The sequence below is a fragment of the Ptychodera flava genome, chromosome 2, assembly GCF_041260155.1.
Source record: "Ptychodera flava strain L36383 chromosome 2, AS_Pfla_20210202, whole genome shotgun sequence".
Taxonomy (NCBI): Eukaryota; Metazoa; Hemichordata; class Enteropneusta; family Ptychoderidae; genus Ptychodera; species Ptychodera flava.
In genome coordinates, this window is record NC_091929.1 from 42,160,486 (window position 1) to 42,180,198 (window position 19,713).

Sequence of the window (19,713 nt, forward strand, 5' to 3'; positions counted from 1 at the left end):
ATGCAGTGTGGTCCCGATCCAAGTAACTTAAAGTGCGAGAAAGAAATGTCCGTGCGTTCGGGTTTGAAGTACGTTGGGTGGAATCCTAAAAATCCTGTAGAAAAGACACTTGAATTTTTCAAGTATGACGCTGAGTATGCAGACGACCCAGACACAACATCCCTGAACAGCACTTTGTATTTGGAAGAAGGCAACACCGACGACCACTTCTTCGTAACAGACCCTCGAGGTTTCGATATTTTCCTGCAAGAAATGAAAAAGGCGCTTCCGCCCGGTGTATTAAAGTTGAAGAAAAATGTTACTTCAGTGGACTGGACTGGGAGTGACAAAGTGATCGTACACACCGAGGACGGTAGCAAGTACACGGCGGAATACGTCCTTTGTACTTTCAGCATCGGCGTGCTTGCAAACAACATGGTGCGTTTTGAACCCAAACTGCCCGACTGGAAATTGACTGAGATATACAAATTTCGCATGACGTGGTTCACAAAAATCTTCATCAAGTTTCCATCTGCATTTTGGGCTGAAAACGAGTGGATACTTTATGCCGACAATCGTCGCGGGTACTACCCGGTCTTCGGAAATCTCAACGCTGCAATCCCTAATACACTGCTGCTTATCGTGGTTGGTGAAGAATCTCGTAGAATTGAAGGTCAGAATGATACCAAAACGAAAGACGAAATTATGACAATACTTAGGAAAATTTACAACGAGGATATTGAAGACCCTGAAGCTATCTATGTGACCAAATGGGGTATGGATCCTTTACAATATGGAAGTTTCAGCAATTGGCCGCCAGAAGTCTCTGAAGAGTGCTACAGGTATCTGCAAGCCCCGGTAGGGAGGTTATACTTTGCCGGCGAGGCCACTCATGAGAAGTACAACGGCTACCTCCAGGGGGCGTACTTGACAGGTCAAGAGCAGGCCAAATTAATCCACCAAGCTTTGGGTGATAGCCAAAAATTAGACTCCAGCTACTGGTTTGTTTTCCCCCTTGTCGCCATTCATGTTAGTAAAATACTTTAGAAAATTAAACTGTACAGAATGGAACTATGTGAATCGTTATTGTTTTCAGTCTTCGCAATGCTCAGTGAACTTTTTATTGTAATCGGCAACCGTTAATTTGATAATATACGCGAATGCTTTTAGTAAACTCAATCACGATATTAGATTTTGAACATGTGTGATTCAATCACGATATTTGATTTTGAACATGTGTAACAAACGCACACTATGTGCTTTATTTTATCCATTTAGCGACATGCAAATTGTAATGATGAGTACATTTCAACAGGCACCTTATCACGCTAAAGGTCAGAGTTGATCATTAACTAATTTGGCGCGAAAAGTTGGACATTGACGAGGTCTCAGCCTCTTTGACAAGCAAAACAGATTGCAATTTCTTCATGTGATTGATTGACAGTGAAATGAAAAGTTGCTTTTATGCATGGCATTTTTGATGAGAACTAGTTCCAATCAGTAAATCTAGAGGAGAAAAACTTCGACTCAGACTGTCTTTCGTTGTAATCACCAACATTTGTCAGGTTTGTGTCAAAACGCTAAGGCGGAAACTTTTAAACACAAGTATAAAACATAAAAAAACAATAAAAAATAGAAGTAAAATGACATAAAATCTCAAAAGCCTACGTTAGCCTACTTAGTACCTATAAACGACACATAGGCGGGAGATGTTATATTTAAGAAATATGTGTTTTGAATCCTGAGATCGAAAAACTTTCGACTTGTTTTCCGAAAATATTCAAAAATATACCTTTTTATATTTCCATATTTCAATGATAGATATATTCAGTGGTCAATCATTTAATATGTTCATATCCTTTAATTAAATTCTGAGTAATAAAAAATGATTGATGGTGTCGTCTTGTAAATGAGAATCCGTTGAACACTTTTTTCCCTTCTCGGGCCTCACCAGGGTTGTCATAGTGACCTACTGAAAGACACATCATCAGCTTCTTTCAGAGTGTGCAAGTTGTTCCGGCTTTCCTTTTACATGATATGTTGTATTCGTTGCTTTATTTCAAACAAACAAACATCTCCATGTTTCAGCTACGTTAACTATTATTTGCTCTGTGTATGTATCCATACAAACAATAAAACAAACAAACAACAATATTTGAGACCTTGTTCCCTGTGACTTAACATGGCGATGGGATCATTGATTCATTTGTATTCTTGGAAAGTGCCTATTCGGTTTTGAATTCTGCAAACCATTTCCACATCATCAGGGTATCGGTACGTGTGTCGGATACTGATTGTGCCGCAGGGATAAGCAGACATACAGTCCACATTTGTCAGCAGAACAAAGACCCAGTGAACTTCCTTGTACGAACTACACAAATGACCCGCGTAGGGTAACTCGATTGCACAAAAGACTGTTCCTGTGTATTAGCAATCTCTATTCAGAGATAATTTGTAGACAATTTTGAGTCTGGCAGTTGATGGCACAGTGATGATGGCGCTAATGCTCTTAACCAATCACGATATGGACATAGTAGGGACTCACCCTCGTTTTGAACACGATACATGAAAAGCAAAATTTATCGATAAACGTTCTGCAAACGTAGAATAGCCAATCAGGTTAATGTACACTTAAAGGTATACAGTCACCTGTAATCTAAATATGCCCATGTATGGTCAAGGGGCGTTCCTTGGTATTCAAAATGACCATGTGAAGGTGCTGTTTTTAAAAAGCGGCCACCCGCATAAAGTCTGTGATTGGTTAGATTTTCTCTTTCCATGGTAACTGTGGCAAAATTGAAACTGGTGACAGTATATAGAAAATTTCAAACTTTATTTATGCTTTCTCCATCACGGAACCGTAAATTGCAAATAACAATCCGGTGGTCAACGTGTCAAGTGTAGGTCGGGGGAAGGGTACATCAACCACCCATATTCGTAATTCAATTGTCCGCTACACGTTTTGTCAACTCATATATGAAAAATTAAATGTCGATTATTAGCTATATAGAAAAAAAATAGTGTACAGGCTTTTTGTGTTTTTATTTACATTTTCAAACAAACGTATATCTCCATATATCAGCTATGTATTTATTTACTGTATTTATTACAAACAAACAAACAAACAAACAAACATCAAGAAAGTATCGTACACTGAGCTCCCCTTAGACTTGCTCCAAGTCTGTGGGCATATAAATATCAAAACAGAATAAATTGAAGTAATAAACTTCAGCAGACTGTCGGTATATAATATAGTAACTGCTACTGCTGGCAAAAACCAAGCAACAGGCGAGTAAGCTCAGTGATAGCGTCGGTAAGTGTATACGTTGGTAGAATCAATTTATTCAATTCAGTTTAGATCATGTGAGAAAGTAAGGATGGATTCATTTGTAGTCTACTGTGCAAGAAATACACGTTCTCGGTAGATCTGATGTTACATTCCGGGCAAAATTCCTAATTTGAAAATAAAGCCATCCTTGTCAATTCTACCGGAGTATTTGTCTTTCATCAAACGATGTCTGGAGAAGACTTAATTGAAATATACGACTTTTCTCGACAGACAGGCCCGGGGCGATTCCCCGGTAAATCCTTAGCGAACAAAGACAGAATTGTTTGCGCATCCTAAACTGTCCCTGAGGCGCGTGCGCATACTATGTTTAAACGCACTGAATATTATGATACTGTTAATTTTGTCAAGAATAACCCAAATTTCTGTTACGAAAATGTGTCTTCTGCATGTAAGGCGCCGTGTAAGTCCTGGCACATGTTTGTACGCAATTCGTCGACTAACCACAGGGCCAAAATGGCGATATTAGTTGTAAAAAAGTGTAAAAAATTGATTGTTATTAATACATCTATGGGTATGAACATTGTTGATATTTCTGTAATTACTGTATACCTACATACGTACACTTGAACAATGATAATGTTCAGAATTTATGCCGTATTTGCGAGGTCAGTATTGCTCGTCTTTAGAGTGACGTAAATTCTGAACATCATTCAGGAATCTTGTTCAGTGGGTACTTACGTAAGTATGGAATAATAACAGAAAAATTATATTTTATTACCAACTTTTACATTTATAAATTTGACAACAACAAAAAACACTTTTGATAACTGCTAGCGCATTCTTGCCCTGTGGACTAAAAGTCTGTGCAGCAGCAACTGGAATAAAAACATCGCTTTGCTCAGACTCTCAGATATACTTGTGTTACGGATCTTTTGTCTGCAGCTGTGGCGATTATAGGTAGGGTTACAGGCTGAAAAGGAAACTAAAGCAGAGGCTACGGCATGCCCCAATTCTCTCTCAAAATGTTATATGACGTGTCCTTGCAAAATTTCAATTGACCTACTTTACATGCCATGGAGAGTATTGTAAAAGCAAGTTTATTGGATTCTTTGCATGGTTGAATAGAAGCACACAGTGCATTATTACTCGGAGAAGCAGCCAAATGTGTAGCTGCCGTTTCAGACCCATACAGCTGGCTGAAATGACGACCACTAGGCTATAACGTAAAGGTCATTGAGGTCAGCGGCGCCGCGGGCTATACACTGTTCAGGATATACAGATATAGAAGCCGACCCTAGATGTACCTAGACCTGGCGGAACAAGGGCGGGTTGTTTTTACACTTTGACTCTTCCTGTGGTTTGATTGTAAAAACATCTACACAGGTACATTCAGGGCGCGTTAAATCGAAAATCGACAGTATCAAAACCGAAAGTCAATATCGTCTCTTCAGGAAACCTTGAAATGTTTTTGTTCAACACTAATGCTCTTCCATTGCATGAATTTTTTGCAGATAAACTATTATAGGATTATGTTCTTCCAAGACGCAATAATTCTTTTGTTTCACTTCACAGTTTTATATAGCTGTGGGTCCATAGCTTTGGTGTTTACGGACGGGATTCCTGCCTTTTACGGAGTGGTTTTGATTTTTACGAAGCTCACCAGCCTGTAAAGGCAGGAAACCCGTCTGTAAACACCACAGCTATGGACCTACAGCTAAGTTTTATATATCAATGGGTGGCGTATGTATGCCAATCACGTACTGTCAGCGCTGGTTTCGTTCTGACTGAAAGGAAACGCGTCCCTGGCTCACGTGAGGGAAAAGAGCTTTACCAGTCAGGCCTAAAGGTACGAGCACAATTAACGGCAGGGGGGCTGGAAGAGAAAATATGTGGTGCATATATTTTTTACAGCCCCCCTAACACCAGCAAAAATTTTAGTGCCCCCCCCCATCACCGGCAACAAATTTTTTGTGGCCCCCCTCCCCCCAAAAAGAAAGATTACATAGGCACAAGGTTGTACACATATATATAATCCTTTTAACTTTTAATATATGCTTTAGTGAAAAAAACATTCTTGCATTCTTGAAATAAATAATAAACAAACAAATATATAAATAACAAACAAACAAAATAATATATGTTCAAGCTTTACTACTTGTAACACCTACAGCTACTTTTCAGTATTGTGTTGTGCTATTTTAATCTCAAAGAATGATGAAATTACCAAATACCTTATAAACAATCTACAAGTTCATTCAGTGCTGTTATAGCTGTTATAGTTGAAGCATTGATTTAGACATGAATTATTTTTAATGATGACAGTGTTCACTGCACATCTCCAAGTTAGTCTAACAAGCTCAATATTGTGCATTTCATCATACTCTGAGTAAAATAAGAACTTCAAGTGAAACACACAGAACACAAAATACTAAAAAATAGCCAAATTATGTACAGCTACTGACCCTCAATACCTTTCCAAATGATGCATACTCCAAGGCAGGAGATCAAAATAGAACACACTTTGAACAAAAAGAGCAACAATTGTCACTAAAGTAAATATAAACATAAATGGTCTGGAAGAGGTACACAGCATAAAAGCAGATACCAAGTACAAAGGTCTTTTGTTTACTATGACAGAATAACAGTTTTAGTGTGGCTCATACTAGAAATATTGGCTGAAAATGGTCTGCTGTCTCAAAAATAGCTAAAATGTGTTTTTCTGGATCAAATTTCATTACAAACTGATAGGAAATACAACTACATTATGACTATGATACCGTCTAAAACACTTTCTTGGTTCATATAGGTTATTTAAGGTCACAGACTGAGAAAATGCCTAAAAATACAGGTTTCCCAACACTAAGTAAAAGATTTATCTCATAACATCCCTAGGGAATTTTATGCAAAATTGCAAAGCTTTCAAACAAGTAGTTTTTGAGAACAAGTATATTGACAAAAAATGCCTAAAAACAACCTCACAAACATACATACATACATACATACATACATACATACATACATACATACATACATACATACATACATACATACATACATACATACATACATACATACATACATACATACATACTACATACATACATACATACATACATACATACATACATACATACATACATACATACATACATACATACCAGTTTCAACCTAGTCTCTGTATCATTACCAACCATTATTATTGTTGACAAATGAAGTCTATTTTCTATAATGATATTGCTCATTTTACACACAACTGCATTGTGAGGTTTAAGACTTGGTATTTCATCATGCTACAAGAAGTTTAACAAGGAACTCCAGCTTCAACAAGGAACAAAAATGCTGAAAAATATTCTCTGTCTGTCATGGTGTAAAAAATTTTGGTGGCCCACCCCTTACCTTCCCTGGAATTTTCATGGCCCACCCCAAGAACACTCATTTTTTTTCGTGCCCCCCCCCCCTCCATTTTCTCTTCCACCCCCCTGCCGTTAATTGTGCTCCGTCCCTAAGGGCTTTAATACCAGGGCACAAACGAGTCGCGGCGCGAGCAGAAAGTAGGAGAGAGGTTTCACGATCGCGATCGCAGCAACGACAACATGCAGTTGGGCGTTTACGTGTTTACGGCCGTCTCCGTTATTTTCCTGTCTTATCTGCCGTCCTGGACTCGGGCTGACGATCATGACCCCGTCCACACCAAGGTACTCATACTCGGCGCCGGGTTGAGTGGACTCACAGCGGCTGAAACACTCCTTGAAAATGGCGTCGACGACTTTATCGTTCTGGAGGGAGACAGTCAGGTAGGTGGACGGCTGAAGTCAGTAGATTTCCACGGCATTCGAATCAATCTTGGAGCCAATTGGATACATTTTGTCGACAAAGAGCCATCTGAAAATCAGAACCATGATATTTGGCGCTTGAAAGAAAAGCACGGTTTGGTTGGTGCCCTGTCGAGATTTGACGACCGCACAGTTTTTGATGAATCGATGTCTGATGTTACAGAAGAGGCTGAAGCCGCGGAAGATAGATTGGAGACGGCCAGGGATACATTAAGTGACTTATATAAATCAAACAGATATAAGATAGACAATTGTCTCAAACTTATGTCCATTCGCTCCGGACTGGCGTCCAGTGGCTGGAATCCAGAAACACCTATTGAACAAGTTGTGGAGTACTGGGCATACGACGCTGAGTTTGCGGACCCGCCAGACATCACATCACTGGATAGCATTTTGTCTCTGTACGACGATAACTTTGATGAAGACTTCTTCGTGTCGGACGATCGGGGATTCGATTTTATTCTTCGAGAAATTGAAAACAAAACTGCAGATAAGCTCAAACTGAACGAAAGGGTGTCAAGAATTGAGTGGAATAGCACTGGTATGAAAGACAATGTCACCGTTCGTACTGATACTTCTACCTATATTGCCGAATACGTGATTTCTACGTTTGGTATCGGCGTCCTCAAAAAGGGAGACGTCGAGTTCGTTCCAAAACTACCTGCATGGAAAAGAGCAGAAATTCAAAAATTTCGGATGACGTGGTACACAAAAATATTCCTTAAATTCCCAGACGGTGATGTATTCCCGGACAAGTTCAAAACGGAATGGATTTTGTTCGCAAGTTCACGTCGTGGTTACTATCCTGTCTTTGGAAACCTCAGAGCCACTGGTCTTTTGCCTGATGGCAAAAACGTGGTTCTAGCCATCGTGAGCGGTGATGAATCGCGCAGAATCGAGCAACAGAGTGACGAAGTAACGAAACAAGAAATCATGGAGGTTTTGCAGAGAATCGACAGCAGTTTCCCGGATGTTGAAGACATCTACGTGACGAAGTGGGGGCTTGACCCGTTCCAGTACGGTAGTTATTCAGATTGGCCGGTTGATATGACTCCCGACTGCTTTGAAAGACTACAGGCACCAGTTGGCGGACTGTACTTTGCTGGTGAGGCCACTCACGAAAAATATAATGGTTACCTACAGGGGGCGTACTACACTGGAAGGGATCGAGCTAACGAAGTCATCGCATGTCTGGCCACAGAAACACCAACGGACATTGTTATATCTGACACTCCGGCACCGCAGATATCGACTACGTGCCCGCTAGAATACAAACCAAAATATCAAATTGAAGGCTGCACTTACGAGGAGGCACGGAATTACGACCCCAAAGCTACAGAAGATGATGGGTCCTGCGACTTCGCGAGCGCCACCAGTGTCAGTTTAAATGCGCGCCTATTGTTTTTAAGTTTTCTTTACTTTTTGAAAGCGCATCATTGAAGCGTACATATGTTCATAACGCAGAGGTGAACGCAGGTTTTTACTTTATTTTTGGTTCGTTTCACATTTCAAGATCATATCCATCCCGTATCATTTTAGTGTAGCCTAAATATTTTGGTAAGTTTTCTAGAGATTTGCTTATCTTTCGTTCACAAACTTTTAAATTAAGTAAAAAGCAGTTATTTATTTTTAAGGAAAATATTTCTTTGTGTCTCGTTTGTCCAGATTGTGATTCGCCTTAATCACTTATAAGTCGCGGCGTGACGAGGGCCAGGGTCGTAAATGAATTACAAAACAGGAGGCACCATTAAGCGACATCCTCTGTGTTAATATTCAAAGGCTTTTGTCCATCAAAATTCACCCATGCTATGAGTGAATTGTTATTGCTAAATGTAGATCAGGCCTTATTGTAGTTCGCCCTTCGAAAATGAAAGACTTAAACCTTTCTCAGCAAACTGTCAATCACATTATTTCAAAACCACGAAATAACCAGATATGAACTGAAGAGGCTCATGTGTTTCATTATATATTGGAGTTATGTGTAAATTTAAACTTTTACTACATGTTTACAACTTAATTGATTGTTATGATCAACATCATGAACAATCTTCACCACAGATTAATTCTGAGGGTCATTAAGTATACAAGTATGTAATTAGCTGAAATGATAAAAAATACAAAATTTCTTTGACTGCTGTCACTGTATCACCACTTTACACAGTAGGTGTAATTGCCTCTGGTCAAGTCCTTCAAGCTATATATGCCAAACTGTAAAAGCTCATTCAATATACAAATTGTAAATTAGCTTACATGAAAATAAGAAATGACCTTCAATATTGTTTAAACCTGGTATTATCAATGTACATAGCATGTTTTGCCAACTTTGATCAAGTTAATCCCCATATATATCCCTAAGAAGGCAAGTCCAGTAAATATGCAAATTAGAATTTTGCTGAAATACAATGCTTAATGACGTTGAATTATGTTGTATCATAGTATCTTCAATATAAGTGGCAAGTTTCAGCAAATTTGGTCAAGTCAATGCAGATATATATCCCTAATTAGGAAAGTTCGTTAAATATGCAAATTAGGAATTTTGCTTTCGTCAAAATTCTGAATGACTATCAATAATATTGTATCATATTATCTTCAATATACATACCAAGTTTCGTCAATTTTTTTATCGAGACAATTCTGATGTATATCTCCAATTAGGAAAGTTCATCAAATATGCAAATTAAGAATTCGCTGAAGTAATGTTATATCATGGTATCTTAAATGTCCATTGCAAGTTTCATCAACTTTAGTCCCTAATTGGGAAAGTCCATTAAATATGCAAATTAGGGGTTGGTTGGAATAAAAATGCTTAATGACTTTCAATAATGTTGTAGCATAGTATTTCCAATATATGTAGCAAGTTTTGTCAACTTTGGTTGAGTCAATTCAGATTTCCCTAATTAGGAAAGTTCATTAAATATGCCAATTAGCAATTATTTTTCATGTCACACCTAAATACCTTTCACGGCTGATATATCTTGGTGTGATCAACATTTGTAGCAAATCTCATGAAATTGTGTGCAGTCGTTTTCAATGTATATTTGTTTTTCTAAAATCATTAATTATGCAAATGAGCACAAAGTAAGCAAGCCATACCCACCAAAAACTAATCAGTTCTTGCCATTTGCAAACTGTATTTATGTGCCAGATTTGATTCTGATCTGATCAGCCGTTTTGAGATATCAGGCGCACAGACAGATGGACAGACAGACGGATAGAAAGAAAGACATCGATGCGACACTAGCTCACGTGTGTGAACACGTGAACTACAAATCTGAAGTCACAATCGAAATTTTGGTATAAGAAAGACAAATTACCCAATACAGTGTATTTACCGATATTTGAAATTCAAAATGGCCCCATCCCTGTGTTATCTCTATTGGGTAAAACAAAACTAAGCCAGTAAAAACTTGAATTACTCCATAAGCTTTGAAATCAGCCCCATAAGTAGAAGGCCAAAAGAATATTGTAAAAGTTTGACAGTTTGGACATCTGTCTCCAAAGGTCATTTGTCTCTAAAGGTTAATTACCTAATGTGTAACTACAATAAGACAACATTTTTGTTAACTGCCTGAAGCACGAAATCACTGCCATGCAGTATACAAGATCAGTGTTACCAAATCTGAGAGATTGCTGAGATATGTATCTTGGGAGACCGCACTTGTAATAGTTTTACTCATTAATTAAGTCGGCCATTTCATCCCTTTGTGGCAATTTAGTTTCAGTTTGAGTTTTCTACAATGTCATTCAGAAATTGTCATGCTTTATTTTGTTTTTGTCAATAAACACATAATCATGTCAACACTAATTATTTTGAAACATATATATATATATATATATATATATATATATATATATATATATATATATATATATGTGTGTGTGTGTGTGTGTGTGTGTGGTGTGTGTGTGTGTGTGTGTGTGTGTGTGTGTGTGTGTGTGTGTGTGTGTGTGTGTGTGTGTGTTATATAGATATGTATGTGTGTGTGTTTGCATGTGTTTCATAATGAAAAGTGTTTGTAATAACTTGTGATATCATATGTAGACAGCTTGGGTATCCAGCTGAAGTTTTAGACAGTAGAAGTAAGTAGAAGTAACTTTTGGAAATTTTGTCAGTATTTTGTTAATGTCACTACTCTTTCTTGCATGTATTGCATCAGCCAAATCAGAGATAACTTACACAGCGAATTCTGGTTTTAACTTAAATTTTATTTCAAAATTTATTCACTTGTCTCCCATAAAACATATCTACACAACTATTGGAAGACACCTGAAGTTTACATTGTACATTGCAAAGTTTCAAATTATTCAACAGAAAATACTGATTAAATTAAGTCATGAAAATTATTCCATTATGAAAACAATTTGAAAATTTGTTCATCCCATGTGATATCTGAAATGGCTTTGCCTTATATAAGAAATCAATAACTTGGACTATTCCAAATGGAGGCATTGAGGAACAGTGCATGCTGAAATTCTGTAACTATTAAAATTTTGAAAGTACTCGTCGAAAGAAATGTTTCAAGGCTATCCAAAAGAAAAGGAAAATATCTGTCTGCTTATAATACTTAAATGAAAAAGAAACTCAGTAAAAAATTAATTTAAAAATGAAAACGTCAAAAGATAAATGGTAGTTTCCAAATTGTCCTTGTTGTAATATTATTTTCAATCGAATTTGGTCAGAACAGTCCACCATGAAAAACAGGTGTTGTTTGAACATAATTGTTCAACTAGAGTTCTGAACAGCTTGTAAACAGAGGGACGACCGATTTACATAACGATATATGATTTGCATATTCTTTTATTTTTGAGATGCTCTTTTGCATTATTGTATACATGTGAATGGACTGATCTAAAAACGGTGAGGTGGCCAACTCCTCAAAATCCCCTTGTGGAGAACCCTGACACTAGGTATAAGAAATTTAATTTGCTGAAAAAAATATCAATCCTATTGTTTCATTCAATTGCAAAATTAAAATGAAAACCACAAATATTGAACATAGTAAAATACATTTACACAAACAATAGATTAACATCCCTCTTTTTGGGAAGGAAAATTATTTCAGTTAAAAATCATAAATAATAATACAAATTACTTCAAGGACAAAGTAATAATCTGTTACTTAGTTGCATGCATGCTGCAATCTAGACGGAAAGATACGTCGCTTTTTTTTTTTTGATACATCGCTCGAGGGTGCTACCGAGGTAGAGAGCGCCCTCAAGCGACGTATCTTCCAGTCGAGCTGCAATCAGACAGAACTGAATTTTCCTTAGATCTTCACTTTCGTTTCTATTGTTGGGACCATTATACTATTGTTCTCAGTGGTGTCGAAATTCGATAAATAATATTTGCCTTGCTTTGGACATTTTGAAACCATGTTAGAGCGCTTGTTTAACACTGTAGATTTATGTGTAAGCGTAAGCTGTTCTAATAGACGAAGATTACATCATGATCCGTATGCTTATTTTAAAACAACTCGATGTTCTGGTAATAATTGGCCATGATACGCCAAACTCCTGGTCCTAGTTAGACTTGGGCCAAATCTGTGATTTGTGAATGTTTTAGTGAGGTAAACGTGATAATTTGTGTTCTGTTTTCATGTGAAACGCGTGAGTTGGGTGAACGTGATGAGTGGACGCGATGAGTGGGGTGAACGCGGGAGAGTTTCTCTCGGAATCCGGCTGAAACTAATTCACGACTGCGCAGACTCAAAGATAACACGTTCAATCGCTAGGAAAACCTGGCCGGCCTGGACTGCCAAAATTCCAATTAAGTTTGTATGAAAAAGGAGAGACACATGAGAAACTACTGCAAATGATTTTATTTTTAGAAATTCACCGACTTGAATCAAGTCTAGGTCCTGGTCTGATAAAGAACATCTCTCGTCAAAGTTCTAGTTGAATGAATTTGCAGAGAGTTAGTTAGGGCAGAGTGTGTGTGTGTGCTATTCTGGCATTCCTTTTACATTTTATGTTTTATTTATTCCTTGTTTCAAACAAATATTACAGCTTTATGTTTCAGCTATCTATAACAGTTATTACACTATGTATGTATCCATACACACGAAAACCAAACAAACAAACAAACGACAAGAAAATATTCGAGACCGAGTTCCACGTGACCTAACCTGACGATCGGGTCACCGACCCATTCGTATTCAAGGACAGTGCCCTCTCACCATTTCGAATTCTGCAAACAATTCCCACATCACGACATCAGCACGAGTGTCGTGTACTGATGTGCCGCACAGATATGCAGACATGCTGTCCAAATTTGCGTGCAGGACAAATTATTATTATAACTCTTTAATTCAGGCCACAAACGCCCATAATAACAAATAAATAGACATAAAAATATACAGAAGTTAAATATGAACACGATTGGAACTAATTTGGGATAATTGGATTTTCATATTTTTCAAATTTCTCAAAAATGTTAGGTGCCCTATAGCTGAATGTTGCAATATTAAAAATTACTCATAAAAACAAGTGTATAACTTAAAAAGAAAAGCAGATGAGCTTACATTTGCCGATCAAACAGACATTAGTTCACCATCCAATTATCTCAAATTAGTTCCAATCGTGTTTATGAGTAAAAACTTAATAAATAACCTTTCTACAATGTTTCCAAAATGCTGAATGAAAATACAAGTCAGACTGAACACAAGTACGGATAACATGGTTATCACTTACGGACAGACGCTAGCAAAATGCAAACATCAGTCTACGGTGGAGTGAAGCAAAATTAAAGATGTTCTTGGTCACAAAATTGTGACTAATACCGACGTCACGCTTCAGATCAAAAATCAACCTCAAGGCATTATTACAAGCTATCCCAAATTTTGATATTTGTTCATTGAGTTTCTGGATATCCATTGAACTCCCGGATGTGCACTACACAAATGACCCGCGTAGGGTAACTCGATTGCACAAAAGACTGTTCCTGTGTATTAGCAATCTCTATTCAGAGATAATTTGTTCATAGTTTCGAGTCAGGTTGTTAACGATGATGACGACCCTCATCGATGATCGTAATAAAATCACGCTATGAACACGATAAATACTCTCCTTTACAACACCACAAAAGCAAACTTTATCGCTCGATGTGGGCTCAACCGCAAACATAGAATAACCTATAAGGTTAATATACCCTAGAACATAATATCAACCTTTGCGTAGCTTTCTACACCATGGAACCTTACATCACAAATAACAATACAATTCTGTGTCAACTGTAGTGTAGAGGAAGGTATATTTATAATAAACTACCCGCATTTGAAATTCAACATTGCTGCTATGCTTTATCTTGACTCACTTGTGAATGTCCGATGATTAGAAGAAGAGAGTTCAGACATCACCAACTAGTCAACACAAGAAACAGACTGGCAAAGTATTGTCATGGTCTGGTCAGTTGATACTACATGCCCTTTCTTCAGTTATACCTTGCTGGTGCGCTCGTTGCCCGGCTCGTTGTTGACTTTGTCAAAGTTAATCCGGTGATAATCTGGTGACAGCGTCCACAGATTAGTAATTTACCCTTGCTTACTTTGGCAAATTAGGCACTCAAACTCATCAGATAATAGACAAAACTACCACCTTGCTTGCTTTGGCGAATTAGGCAATCAAACTGGTCAGATAATAGATGCAGTATGCTGATAAAACGTTTACGCAAGATTGTCAAGGGCAGTGCAAGACCAAAACACCAAAGTTTGGTAGAATAAACCTTTATTAGCGATACAACAAAACACGTACCCACCCTGGGGACGGACACATAGGCTATCCCCTATGGATAAACATGATGGCGAGGTCAGCAAATAACTGCTGCTGCCGGGAAAACCAAAGCGACGGGGCCAGTCTGAGCTCCCCGTGATAGCATTGGTAACTTAAAGTTTTTTAGAATTTCTGACCAATCAACTTTTTTTCCTATGATAATAAAAAGAATGCATCACACGTGACTATCAATTGGCGAATTAGAGCACAGTCTGCGGATAAGGTGTGTTTATCAAGACAATTTTTAGTACTTGTACAGACTAGTAATATAACATTCGTTAATACTGAAAGGGAAAGCGTCTGGCTTACGTGAAGGGAAAGGGCTTTGCCAGGGCACAGACTGTACGAGCAGTATAAACTAAGAGGGAGGGTTCGCGATCCCAGCAACGACAACATGCAGTCGGGCGTCTACGTGTTTATGACCGTCGCCTCTGTTTTCCTGTCTCATCTGCCGTCTTTGGCTACGGCTGCTGAAGATGATGACCCAGTCCACACAAGTTCTCATACTCGGCGCCGGGTTGAGTGGACTCACAGCGGCTGAAACACTCCTTGAAAATGGCTTTGACGACTTTATCGTTCTGGAGGGAGACAGTCAGGTAGGTGGACGGCTGAAGTCAATAGATTTCCACGGCATTCGAATCAATCTTGGAGCCAATTGGATACATTTTGTCGACAAGAGCCATCTGAAAACCAGAACCATGACATTTGGCGCTTGAAAGAAAAGTACGATTTGGTTGGCGCCCTGTCGAGTTTTGACAACCGCACAGTTTTTGATGAATCAATGTCTGATGTTACAGAAGAGGCTGAAGCCGCGGAAGATAGATTGAAGATGGCCTGGAATACATTAAGTGACTTATATAAATCCAACAGATATCAGATAGACAATTGTCTGAAACTAATGTCCATTCGCTCCGGACTGGCGTCCAGTGGCTGGAATCCAGAAACACCTATTGAACAAGTTGTGGAGTATTGGGAATACGACGCTGAGTTTGCGGACCCGCCAGACATCACGTCAATGGATAGCATTCTGTCCCTGTATAACGATACCCTTGATGAAGACTTCTTCGTGTCGGACGATCGGGGATTCGATTTTATTCTCCGAGAAACTGAAAACAAAATTGCAGATAAGTTGAAACTGAACGAAAGGGTGTCGAGAATTGAGTGGAATAGCACTGGCACAAAGACAATGTCACGGTTCGTACTGATAATTCTACCTATATTGCCGAATACGTGATTTCCACGTTTGGTATCGGCGTCCTCAAGACGGGAGACGTCGAGTTCGTTCCAAAACTACCTGCATGGAAAAGAGCAGAAATCCACAAATTTCGGATGACTTGGTTCACGAAAATCTTCCTTAAATTTCCAGACGGTAATGCATTCCCGGACAAGTTCAAAACGGAATGGATTTTGTTCGCAAGTTCACGTCGTGGTTATTATCCTGCCGTTGGAAACCTCAGAGCCACTGGTCTTTTGCCTGATGGCAAAAACATGGTTCTAGCAATCGTGACCGGTGACGAATCGCGCAGAATCGAACAACAGAGTGACGAAGTAACGAAACAAGAAATCATGGAGGTTTTGCGGACAATCGACGCCGGTTTTCCAGATGTTGAAGACATATACGTAACGAAGTGGGGACTGGACCCTTTCCAGTACGGTAGTTATTCAGATTGGCCCGTTGATGTCACTCCCGATTGCTTTGAAAGACTCCAGGCACCAGTTGGCGGACTGTACTTTGCTGGTGAGGCCACACATGAAAATATAATGGTTACCTACAGGGGGCGTACTACACTGGAAGGGATCGAGCTACCGAAGTCATCGCATGTCTGGCCACAGAAACACCAACGGACATTGTTATATCTGACACTCCGGCACCGCAGATATCGATTACGTGCCCGCTAGAATACAAACCAAAAAATCAAATTGAAGGCTGCACTTACGAGGAGGCACGGAATTACGACCCCACAGCCACAGAAGATGATGGGTCTTGCGACTTCGCGAGCGCCGCCAGTGTGAATTTAAATACACGCCTTTTGTTTTTAGTTATCTCCTTTCTTAAAGTGTATAATTGACGTGAAAATATTTCATAACGCAGCGGTTAACGCAGTTTTTACCTGATTTTGCAAGATCACATATACCCCTTTCTCATTTTTAGCGTAGACTCTACATCTTCATAGGCTTAATAGAGAATTTCTGTATTTTTTTTCACAAACTTAAAATCAAGTAAAAGCAGATATTTATCTTACAGAAAAACTATTTCTGAGAGTATCAGTTGACCATAGAGTGTGGTTAGAATTTGTCACTTTTATTTCACAGAGTACAAGCGTCAGGGTTGTAGAGAAATTACAAAGATAGAGGCACCATTACGCAAAACCCACTGTGTTCATATTCAAAGATTTTTGTCCATCAAAATTCACTCATATTATGAGTGAATTGTTCATTGTTAAATGTGGATCAGGACTTAGGGAGCTTTCAGTAATTACAGGGGGTGGGCCGGGGGAATTTCGCGCACACCTGTACCGTAAAATGTGACCCTCCCCTATCCTCCTGTCTAAAATCTGACCATCCCCCTTGTCTGACATTCTAAAACTTGACCCTCCCCCCCCCAACCACTGCGATATTCTCTCCAGGAATAACTAAAACAGTATCAGCTAATTTACATAACAATTGGTTCAATTGTTATGTTAGGGACAAATTACAGAGGGGAGGGCTGGTGTTTTTTGAGGGACAGTCGCAATTTATCACGCAAGAATTTTTGAAGAGATATGGTATTTCATACATTTGAGGGAGGGTCACCATATTTTGTGCAACTATAAGAAGGCAAGATGTAGCTGATTTAGTGCTTCATCCGAAAATATCAAATCATAATACATGGAGTCTATCAGGCAAATTATTGACAATTTACTCCAACAAAACATGCTATATCTGTATATTACCGGTATATATGTTTGATAGTGTATTTAAATGTACTTTGCTTGAATAGGGAAGTAAAATGTGCATTTGTGTACAAGAAATTGATTTCTGAATTTCATCTAAAAAGTTGGTTCACTATCCATGGTGTCTATGATAAAATTATGAATAGTTTTTTCCAATACAAAATTAGATAAATCTGTGCATTCATGTATGCTTGACTATTAAGAATATAGTTCTTGATTATACTAGAGTGGTTCCAATCAATGGTTGTGTAAGAAATTTGATTTTGGAATTTCACTGAAATGTCGATTCACTATGCATGGCGGTCTATGATGAAACTATGAATAATTTTTTTCAGTACAAAATTAGATAAATCTGTGCATTTATGTATGCTTGATTATTAAGATTATTGTTCTTGATTAGACTAGAGTGATTACAAGTCAATGGTTGTGTAAGAAATTTGATTTTGGAATTTCACTGAAATGTCGATTCACTATGCATGGCGGTCTATGATGAAACTATGAATAATTTTTTTTCAGTACAAAATTAGATAAATCTGTGCATTTATGTATGCTTGATTATTAAGATTATTGTTCTTGATTAGACTAGAGTGGTTACAAGTCAATGGTTGTGTAAGAAATTTGATTTTGGAATTTCACTGAAATGTCGATTCACTATGCATTGGGGTCTATGATGAAACTATATAATTTTTTTCAGTACAAAATTAGATAAATCTGTGCATTTATGTATGCTTGATTATTAAGATTATTGTTCTTGATTAGACTAGAGTGGTTACAAGTCAATGGTTGTGCAAGAAATTTGATTTTGGAATTTCACTGAAATGTCAATTTACTATGCATGGCGGTCTATAATGTGTACGTATTTGTATGTGATTTCCTATTCAGGAAATATCACATGGACAATCAAATCCATAAATCTGCTTCTGTCAAAAGTGACCCTCCCCCCAAGATAGGTTTATAAAAAGTGACCCTCCCCCTTGAACTGTTTTCTAAAAAGTGACCCTCCCCCAATTCCCCCGGCCCACCCCCTGTGATTACTGAAAGCTCCCTTATGGTAGTTCGCCATTCGAAAATGAAAAACTTAAACTTTCCTCAGCAAACTTTCAACCACTTTAACTCAAAATCATGAATAAAAATTGGAGGTCACAATCCAAATTTTGGTACAAGATAGACAAATTACCCAATACAGTGTATTTACCGATATTTGAAATTCAAAATGGCCCCATCCCTGTGTTATCTCTATTGGGTAAAATAAAGTTCCCGATTTTCACAAAACTAAGCCAGTAAAAACTTGAATTACTCCATAAGCTTTGAAATCAGCCCCATAAGTAGAAGGCCAAAAGAATATTGTAAAAGTTTGACAGTTTGGACATCTGTCTCCAAAGGTCATTTGTCTCTAAAGGTTAATTACCTAATGTGTAACTACAATAAGACAACATTTTTGTTAACTGCCTGAAGCACGTAATCACTGCCATGCAGTATCTGAGATATGTATCTTGGGAGACCGCACTTGTAATAGTTTTACTCATTAATTAAGTCAGCCATTTCATCCGTTTCTGGCAATTTAGATTCAGTTTGAATTTTCTACAATGTCATTCATAAATTGTCATGCTTTATTTTGTTTTTGTCAATAAATACATATACATGTCAACACAAGAATATTTTGATATATAAATATATATATATATATATATATATATATATATATATATATATATATATATATATATATATATATATATATATATATGTATATATATTGTGAGAGTTTGTTATATGTATGTGTGTGTGTGTGCGTGTGCCTGTGTTTCATAATTAAAATTGATTGTATAACTTGTGTCATCATATATAGACAGCTTCATATCCACCTGAGGTTTCAGACAGTAGCAGTAACTTTTGCTAATTTTGTCAGTAT

General features: G+C 37.9%; 1 protein-coding gene across 1 annotated transcript; it reads left to right on the forward strand.

The window, feature by feature from the left end:
* On the forward strand, window positions 1–1,026 carry LOC139150357 (uncharacterized). Its single transcript, XM_070722663.1, has one exon. The coding sequence runs from the start codon at window positions 1–3 to the stop codon at window positions 1,024–1,026; it is 1,026 nt and encodes a 341-aa protein (XP_070578764.1).
* The last annotated feature ends 18,687 nt before the right edge of the window (window positions 1,027–19,713 follow it).